General features: G+C 48.3%; 1 protein-coding gene across 1 annotated transcript; it reads left to right on the forward strand.

The window, feature by feature from the left end:
• The first annotated feature begins 8432 nt into the window (after positions 1-8432).
• Positions 8433-8723, forward strand: LOC136306424 (small cysteine and glycine repeat-containing protein 7-like). Its single transcript, XM_066233016.1, has one exon. The coding sequence runs from the start codon at positions 8433-8435 to the stop codon at positions 8721-8723; it is 291 nt and encodes a 96-aa protein (XP_066089113.1).
• The last annotated feature ends 1285 nt before the right edge of the window (positions 8724-10008 follow it).

Genomic DNA, 10008 nt, shown 5'->3' on the forward strand with positions numbered 1-10008 from the left:
GTGGAGAAGCAGATGGGCGCTTCTCCTGTGTGCCCTGGCCGGGAATCGAACCCGGGACTCCTGCACACCAGGCCGAATCTCTATCACTGAGCCAACCAGCCAGGGCCTCTTTCTTTTTTTTTTAAGAGAAGTTTCTGGTAGAACACATATATGTTCACATGTTCAAGGATTCTCTTCGCAGCATTGTTTACAATATCAAAAAATTGGATACAACTTCAATGACCATTAATGGTGACAAAGTTTAAAAATATATATATTATAGTAAATGTATGAGATGGAAAGCTTTGCAAGAGTTTCTCAAAGGTGCTGGGACACTAGAGAGACGGCACGTAGTACCAACAAGTGAGCAAGTAGCATCCGTTCCTGGACCAGGGCACTTTACTCTCTTGTGCTTTGTGCCAAAGGGTCAAGTATATAGAGATAGCCTCATTTTTCAAAGATTAACTAGACATTAGTATTTGCATAGGAAAAAAAACCTGTGAGTGTAGCCACCAAATGTGAAAGTGTTTATATAAATATTTAGGCGATACGATTCCCAGTGGACTTCTGCTTTTTATTTGGCTTCGATCTGCCCTGTTTAAATTTCTCTACTAACATGATCGACTCCTGCAATATAAAATTAGCATAGATTTGGTTGGGGTGGGAGACAGACAGATGTGTGTCTTCTTTGTAAGGTTTCACCGCACCACTTTGTGGTTCACCTCAGTACCGAAGTCCAGTTCTCCAGGACAAATAATAACATAAATAGTCACAGCAATGTCTTGGCAAAGTTCAAAGTGGGAGGGAAGTACGTTACAGAAGCCAGAGAGAAACACCTTAAACGTCCTCTGTCCCCTCTGTCCTTCTGGTGCCCTCCACACCAGAGCCTGGCACAACGCCTTCTCTCCCCCACTCTCTCAAGACCACCACCAAACTCCGAAAGAACTCCGGTTCAGCTTTCTTCTCTGGGGACCCTTCTATGTTCTTTCCTCATCTAATCCTCCCATTCTCCAAATACAAATTGATTTGGTCTTTTTGGATTTCATGTTCAGTTCTCCACTTACAGGCAAACCCAAAAGCGATGGGGTAAGGGGAGGACAGGCATATTTATCCAAGCCCAGCATCTATGTATGTAACGCGTGCCCCTCCTGTAGAGGGGCTGCGCACACACCTCCATGTGCCATGACGAGCCGCCTCAGGAGCTACCGCCGGAAACAGGAAACCACGGGCAGGAAAAGGTAACAAGGATCTCCTGCGTTGTTACCATGTAAAAAGCACAGGCAAATACACATTTGCACATAGTCAGTAATACACCTCATGCTCTTTGGAAATCAAAGAACAGTAGTTATCAACTGTGTTCATCATTTCAGAAGTTATTTTCCCCACTGTCAAAACAGAGTCTGGGGAAATGGCTATGCAAATGCATCAGAGCCAGTTATTAAACTTTGCCCGTTCCTGGACCGAGTGCACTTTACTCTCTTGAGCATGTGCCAAAGGGTCAGCACAAAAGCATTGGGCGATTATCTCATGTGCCATTAACCCTATTTTACATAATTATTATTTAAGCAAACTGACATTCTTGTGCTGGCTAGCAGCCAGCTTTCCTCTCTAGACCAGAACTTGTGCAGAAGAGCAGACAAGTGCTCTAGCCATTACTAGTAACCGTGGCTGACATTCCTTCAAAGGAAAACGGTGCCCAGTTATAAGTAAAATGTTAAATGGAAATGTGTCTGGAACCTGTCACCTTCAATACAGTCACACAGCTTTTAATAACTGACTTCTGCTCTCAAATAGTTCCTAGGAGCAGATTCTGAAAAAGAAAGAGAACATATAAGTCATTGGCCTATGTGAAGGTACGAGCCCCACCTACCACCATCACCACCAATGTAAGGCCCAGAACGGTGACAGGAGTGAGGACACCAAGATCAACCTTTATCTTCTTCACCAATTGCTTCAAGCTGACCCTGAGAGATCCCTTTCTTGGACTCCTGCCAACTGACCCTCATAAAATAGCATCATCGGAATGGACAGCCATTGTGGGCACTCCTACGCACATGGAGATGTCTGCATCCCACGCTGCAGAGAGCTGGCGTCTGTGGGACTTCCTCAGTGTCTTCACCTGTGAGTTCTGAAGAATAGAGTCAGTGTTCACTGAATCCCAAATATATCAAGTCCCAGTATTTTGTGATTGGAGACTTAGCCAAAAATATCCAATGAAAAGAGTTGTCTCTGGAACAGAGCAAATGCATGAACAATGTGATTGTAAAGATATACAACTATTCATAAACTATTTTTAAAAACGGATAAAGTTCTTTTTTTTCATAACCAAAAGAAGCCACCAGAAGAGTTAGTTCTGTCTAGCATAAAATTAAAGAAGAAAAATATTTTTTCAATACTGTTCTTTATTTATTAGGCATGCACCAGTTTATTCCACATACAAGATTGTTTTTCATATATACAAGATTTTTAAAATATGTACAAGATGTTTTACCAGGTGCAGAAATAAAAGTGAAGAAATAACAAGAAAAAAAAAAGATTAAGGGAAGTCAAGAGTGAGTTTCATACAGAAAAAGGGTGCAGCAGGCTGTTAATAAGGATCTCAAATTTGGGATTGATGTCTCAAAAAGCAAGACTTTCACGAACAAGTCTGAGAAAACATTAGGGAGTTATAGTTTGTATTTGGGGAACTGGTCATAGCTTGGGAAGATGAAGAGACAAATGCTTAAACCTCTGCTCTTATCTCAGAACAAGAAGTTGTGATATATCTCGGGAGAATTCAGCCAAGTCATTTTTCTCCCTTATTTGAATGGACCTTACTCAAGTCTGTGTTAGCAGGTGTGCCTCTGAGGGATGACAAAGTGCAACAATTAAATATCTCTATCTGATGACAGAATGACAAAGCCATCTGTAGGGAACAAATGGATGGCGGAAATGAAGGCTCCTATCTTCCAATATAGGCACACTGGAATTAGAACTTTAACATACAGATGTTGAAGGAACATAATTCAGTCTATAGCATGTCATTACTGCAAACACACAAAGGTAGAGTAGTTTGAACAGAACATGTAGTATTAAGAGAGCTCCCAACCAGAATCAAAAGAATCTCTAGGGGCCCTGGCCAGTTGGCTCAGCGGTAGAGCGTCGGCCTGGCGTGCGGGGGACCCGGGTTCGATTCCCGGCCAGGACACATAGGAGAAGCGCCCATTTGCTTCTCCACCCCCCCCCTCCTTCCTCTCTGTCTCTCTCTTCCCCTCCCACAGCCAAGGCTCCATTGGAGCAAAGATGGCCCGGGTGCTGGGGATGGCTCCTTGGCCTCTGCCCCAGACGCTAGAGTGGCTCTGGTCGCAGCAGAGCGACGCCCCAGAGGTGCAGAGCATCGCCCCCTGGTGGGCAGAGCGTCGCCCCTGGTGGGCGTGCTGGGTGGATCCCGGTCGGGTGCATGCGGGAGTCTGTCTGACTGTCTCTCCCCGTTTCCAGCTTCAGAAAAATACAAAAAAAAAAAAAAAGAATCTCTAGGAATAAAATTAGGAAGATTTGAAATATGATTTTATGCATCCTATGATATATAGCAACCACTGTACTTGAGACCATGCGTTCCACAAATTACAAGGTTTACAAGTGAATGAAAGAAAAATCATGTGTTGAGTCATAAAATTCAGACACCAAAATATATATAAATATACATATGTATACCTAACATTTGCATATATATATATACACACACAAACATATGTATATGTATCCACATATATAGGTGTGTAAAAATTGTATATAATATATAATACATTAACCTGATATGTATATATGTATGTATATATAACAGATACATAATCTATATACATGAATAAATATGACAAACTATAATACAGAGGAATAACATGTAAACATATACAATATACACATTATATATATAAATACATACATACATTGTATCTACTCATTCTAACAATATTTATTAGCATACTATAATGTGTACCAAAGCCCTGTGATTCATTCAAAGCATATTTTTTCAGCCTACAATCTGAATCTAAATACTGTATTCTCTCAGAAATGAATGCAAAAGATCAAGTAGATAAATAAACCAAAAACTTTTCTTTCAAGTCTAAATCATGTTAGGTTAGCCAGTACAGCAAATTAAGCAGAACTGCCTCTTCTCAAAATGCCCTTGCCAATGGGACAGAATAAATGTTTCATAGATAAAACCAAAGGGATTTGTGAGAGGACATAACGTGTATTTATCGGACCTCTTTCCTCGGTTATCAACTCCCTTTACCCCTACCTCACGGAGTCATACCGAACAGAGCGACACGAACAACCCGGGAGGAGACGGTCGGTTTCTCCCCTAGTTGGTGACCATATTTATTGTAAATTGTAAAATGGCCCCTTTGTACTGTGTCCCAAATCTCTCAGAGAACAGAAGTCACTGTGTGTGTTGTTCCGACATGTTAACAGTCCGCTGGGGCTGCCATGACAACATCCCGCCGACAGGGGGCTGGAACAACAAACGTTTATGTTCACAGTTTTGGAGGCTGGAAGACCTGGATCAGACTGCCATGGTGTCCGGGTTCTGGGGAGGACTCCCCTCCTGGTTTGCAGATGGTCACCTTCTTGCTGTGTCTCCAAGTGGCAGAGAGAGAGCCCTGGTGTCTCTTACTCTCCTAAGGGCACCAGTCTCTGCATAAGCCCCACAGCCTCGGCACCTCACTTAAACCCAGTTACCTTCCACAGGCCCCGTTCCAAGTGCTGTTGTCTGTCTCCTTGGAGTATCTGTCTCCAACTGTCTCCACTTGTCAAAACCTCACTAATTCTTCAGAACACACCCCCGTGTCATGTCTTTCTTGAAGCTATTTCCCCCTTACAGTCAGTCCCCACCCAATCATGCAGAGTCCCTCCTGCTGTGACACGCAACGTCAAGCTGGGTCGACACGGTTATCATTATTCTGACCTGTGTTCATGATTATCCGTGTAAAACTGGATTGTAAATCACACCAGGGCATAATTATCTGTGTGTCATTCGCTGTCACATAGCTCAGTCCCATGGAAACCATGATCGACGCTAGTTTAATAAAAATAGCTCTAAGAATAAAACAAGGGAAACTGCTCAGAGTTTATTTTGGCATTTTATTAAGAGATTTTTTTTTTTTTTTTAGGAGAGCACCTAGAAAGACGCTATGGCCACAGAGAGGACAGAACTTATGGTGCAGACAAGAAGACTTAATGCACAGACAGAAGAAAACAGTAGAAATCATTACCACATTTTGCTGAGCTCAAGAATCAATATGGCCTCCATCTTTTTCCTTGGGTGACATTGTATAAAATGTCCATGTGACGGCCTTAAAAATAAAAAAGTGAGTTGAAGTTAGAACATAAGCACCAAGGAAGAAAGTGCCACACAGCCCAAGTGGACGGGAGGCAATGGGGAGCAGACAGAAGGATGGACAGAAGCCTTCATTAGGGCGCAGTGGGCCCCAGCAGCACCTGTCCCGGAGCCCCCAGCTGTGCCTGTCCGGGCACCGGGACCCCCAGCAGCGCCTGTCCAGGCACGGGCCCCCTAGCAGCAGCAGTTCGGGAAGCAGCAGACCTGGCAGCACTTCCGCTGACAGCAGCCCTTCCCGCAGCCGCAGCCACACGAGCCGCAGCCACCGTAGCGGCGGCAGCAGACCACGGGGACGCTGCAGCAGCCCCCGCAGCAGCCGTAGCAGCAGGGGCAGCAGCTGGAGCAGCAGCCCACCCGGTAGCATCTGCAGCCGCCACAGCCGCCACCGCAGCCGCCACAGCGACCACCACCGCAGCCGCCACCGCAGCCGCCACAGCGACCACCACCGCAGCCGCCACCGCAGCCACCACAACCACAGCACCCCATGGTGTCAGCAGAGAGGATCAGGAGAGGTGAGCAGGGATTCTCAGGAGGTGAGCAGGTCTGATGCCCCTCCTGCTGGGGGCGCCCTTATATACCGTCCTGGGGAGGGAGGGGGAGGACACATGACCACTTCCTTGTTGTTCTTTGGCTCAGTTTACATGGAAGAGTCGTCACCTGCTATTTACTTCCCTTTTGGATGTCAGCACACATTTTCAGTTTTGTTCATTCTGTTCTCATAAACTATGTCCCAGTGTGAGGAACAAAGGCCTGGAAGTTCCAGGGAAGCAGTGTGGGGACCAGGCTGTCAGCAGCATGGCAGACTTCTCTGTGCTCACGGGCAGGGGACGGGGGACCTGTCGGGGGACTCACAGACCACACACCATGGGCAGCCGCTGGGCCAGGTGACCTGTGAGCTGCGAGGGGTGGGCTCAGGGAGGTTAAGGCACAGCCCCAGCCCACAACGAGCCTGCAGGACAAAGGAACACTGGGAGCTGGGGTGTGACAACGGCAACAGGGTCAAAGGCCACTCCCAAGGCCGCATGCATCGCGGGCTGTGTCGATAGGGGGATGTGTTTACTTTTACCCTCCTCGTTCGGAGCTGAGCACTGTGATGTGTCTTCTCCCTCCTGGACTCTAATGACATTTTAGAAACAGAAATAAGCCCTCTCACAAGCCTGCATTTTCATGATGTAATAGTTACTGTGTTTTGCTCTGGTGGGAAACAACAGTTTGTCCTTGATTATATGATATCAGTTGGTGTCTGAGAGCAACAGCCCTGTGCTCAGTGGCCCGACCTCGGGGACATTGGAGCAGGGCAGGTCCCTTGAGGAACTGCAGGGGCTGAGAGCAGAGATACAGGAGAGGCCCGGGAGCAGGGAAGGAGTCTGTAGCGGTGAGGGCGCTGTGTGCGGCCCTGCAGATCCTGACGGGTATGAGGGATGGTGACCAATACTAAGGCTGAAAAACATAAGGCAAAAAATAAAAAACCGATGCGAGTGAAAGTGGGCTCTTTATCAGGCCTGCTGACGTGGGAGCCCCTCTGGCCGCCCTGAGAGCTCAGGGGACCTGGACGGGACATCTGGGGGCCATCAGGTCACCCTGCTTCATCCTGTATCAGGCTTGCTGCTCGGAGCCCATCTTCCCCGTCTGGTGGGATTGTTCTTCAGGAACTTGAGTGAGAGCAAATACTGTGCTGTCCCTAGGGCTGATGGCATTGTTAGTGACGATCCCCAACCATGTGAGGGGTGAGTGGACCAGAAAGAGCCCTTCCGCTGCTGCTGGGGGAAGGGGGTCCTTAACCTGGAGGAGGGGCACCGTGGGGCTGGAGATTTGTGAGTACGTGTGAGAGCTTTGAAGGACACAGAATCAGCAGCATCTGGGGGAAGACTAGACATGGGGCTGGGAGAAAGGAGGATTCAAAGACAACCTTCTCCACCTTGATGGGGGAGGCGCAGTGGAGGAGAACTCTCCTGTGTTCCTGGTGGTTGGTGGTTGGGCAGGGACGATTACGCCAAGTCTGGGGCCTGTGACATTGGGGATGCCTCTGAGTTGCCCATGGGGGGAGCAGGGAGTCGCCAGATGACCATCGAAGGGTTTGGAGTCTGGAGGGACTCTAAGCTGGAGGCACACCTTGCAGAGCAAGTCTGGTGAGGCACCTGAGGAAACTGAAACCGCGGGTGTGGACGTGAGCACACAGTGAGGGAGGCACAGTGAGAGAAGGGATGAAGACTTTTCATGTAAAAGTCAGGGTTTAAGGAAAATGAAAGGGGTCATTGATTTTTAAAACGGTCCAAATCCCCTTAGAAGTCTATCTGAACACATAGAACAACTTCAAGAGACCTAAAATGGCCAAGGTACTGAGGTATGAGTTCCGCAGGAGTAGGAAGTAGGAGCTGTAGAAACTTGTGAAAGAAAATGTTGCCTTTGGATGTCCCTATGGACTCTCCCTCAGCTCGGAAGTTTCTGGTAGGCAGAGTGGTTTCCACTGACCATACGGAGAGACAGCCACGGGGGCTGGGGGGCGGGGGGGAGAAGGAGATGCAGCCTCCAGGGCCTTCTTCATGCCGAAGATCAAAGAATCAGCTGAGTCTCCATGACCAGGAACACCCCCTCCAACAGATAGCATCTCTGGGCTTGTGTCTAACGTGACCTTCAAGAGAAAAGCTGAAATTAGCAAACGTCAAATATAGTTCAGGAGAATGTAAACAGCAATAACCCTGGATAACCTTAGCTTTCTGGTCAGCAAACTGCAGCTCACGAGCCACATGCGGCTCCTCCACAAAATACCACATGTGGGCGCTACCTCAATAAGGAATGCACCTACCTATATAGTTTTAAAAAGTTGGCTCTCAAAAGAAATTCCAATCGTTGTACTGTTGATATTTGGCTCTGTTGACTAATGAGTTTGCCGACCACTGCATAGCTGGAAACTAGTGACAACAACGAGGAAGTGACCACTGGTCATGTGTCCTGGGTCACTCCCTCTCCCTTTTCCCAGGACGGTATATAAGGGCGCCCCCAGCAGGAGGGGCATCAGACCTGCTCACCTCCTGAGAATCCCTGCTCACCTCTCCTGATCCTCTCTGCTGACACCATGGGGTGCTGTGGTTGTGGTGGTCGCTGTGGTGGCTGCGGTGGTGGTCGCTGTGGTGGCTGCGGTGGTGGTTGCGGTGGCGGCTGCGGTGGCGGCTGTGGCGGCTGCAGATGCTACCGGGTGGGCTGCTGCTCCAGCTGCTGCCCCTGCTGCCACGGCTGCTGCGGGGGCTGCTGCAGCGTCCCCGTGGTCTGCTGCCGCCGCCGCTATGGTGGCTGCGGCTCGTGTGGCGGCGGCTGCTGTCAGCGGAAGTGCTGCCAGATCTGCTGCTTCCCGAACTGCTGCTGCTAGAGGCCCGTCCTCTGGGGTCAGAGATGCCGGGGGCTTTGCTCACAGCGCGCGGTAAGACTCTCCTCCGTCTCCCTCCCACTGCTTCCTGCTGTCCGGGTGCCCCGCGCTTTGGAATTGCTCGTTCTGTCCTCTGCGGTCTGAAGGTGCAGGGCTGGTTCTCTCTCTCCGTCCTGGTATCATTACATCAATTTCTCCCTCCTGTATCTTCTAGAATTTAGCATCAAGGAGTGTCTATTCTCTCTCATCTTTGGAATCCTGTCTCTATTAAGAAAAAAGAGGCCCTGGCCGGTTGGCTCAGCGGTAGAGCGTCGGCCTGGCGTGCGGGGGACCCGGGTTCGATTCCCGGCCAGGGCACATAGGAGAAGTGCCCATTTGCTTCTCCACCCCCCCCCTCCTTCCTCTCTGTCTCTCTCTTCCCCTCCCGCAGCCAAGGCTCCATTGGAGCAAAGATGGCCCGGGCGCTGGGGATGGCTCCTTGGCCTCTGCCCCAGGCGCTAGAGTGGCTCTGGTCGTGGCAGAGCGATGCCCCGGAGGGGCAGAGCATCGCCTCCTGGTGGGCAGAGCGTCGCCCCTGGTGGGCGTACCGGGTGGATCCCTGTTGGGCGCATGCGGGAGTCTGTCTGACTGTCTCTCCCCGTTTCCAGCTTCAGAAAAATACAAAAAAAAAAAAAAAGATAATAGACCACCATGTATGTTGATTAAGGGGTGGGAACACAGACACCCCCATCAAAAATCTATTTCTATTATGAGTTTAACAAAATGAAGTCATGATACTTAATATTTCATTTTACTGAAAATTTTATTTATGTTGAAAATTTTTGTTCTTTTGTACTGTATATGCACTATCTTTTTTCCAATTTGTATGTCTCTGTAAAAAAAAAAAAAAACTCTCAATAAAAAAAATATATTTTCTATTCTACTGTGTCTCTCTGTTCTGTAAGATGCCCCCCTCCCCATGGGTGAGGACAATGGAACAAAAGGTGAACAGTGATATTTAAAGATGAGGGATAAGTTTCAGATAATAGGTCCCACCCTGTCCTATAATGGCTTCTACAAAAGAGATTGAAATGTGGTCGTCAGTGTCACCGAGGGCAATTCCTGTGCTCAGGATGTCTGCGTCTGCAACTGAGTTCTGGTTGGAATAAGTGTCGTCCAGCCCTAGCTTCACTCCAGCATGCCATGTGACTTTTTACTCACCTATTCATTCAGCAAGTAGGTGAGTGCTATATTTGGCAAGGTATTCAGCCAAGCACTAGAGATCTAAACATAAACAAACCTGTGCCTC

This window comes from Saccopteryx bilineata, chromosome 5 (genome assembly GCF_036850765.1).
Source record: "Saccopteryx bilineata isolate mSacBil1 chromosome 5, mSacBil1_pri_phased_curated, whole genome shotgun sequence".
Lineage (NCBI taxonomy): Eukaryota > Metazoa > Chordata > Mammalia > Chiroptera > Emballonuridae > Saccopteryx > Saccopteryx bilineata.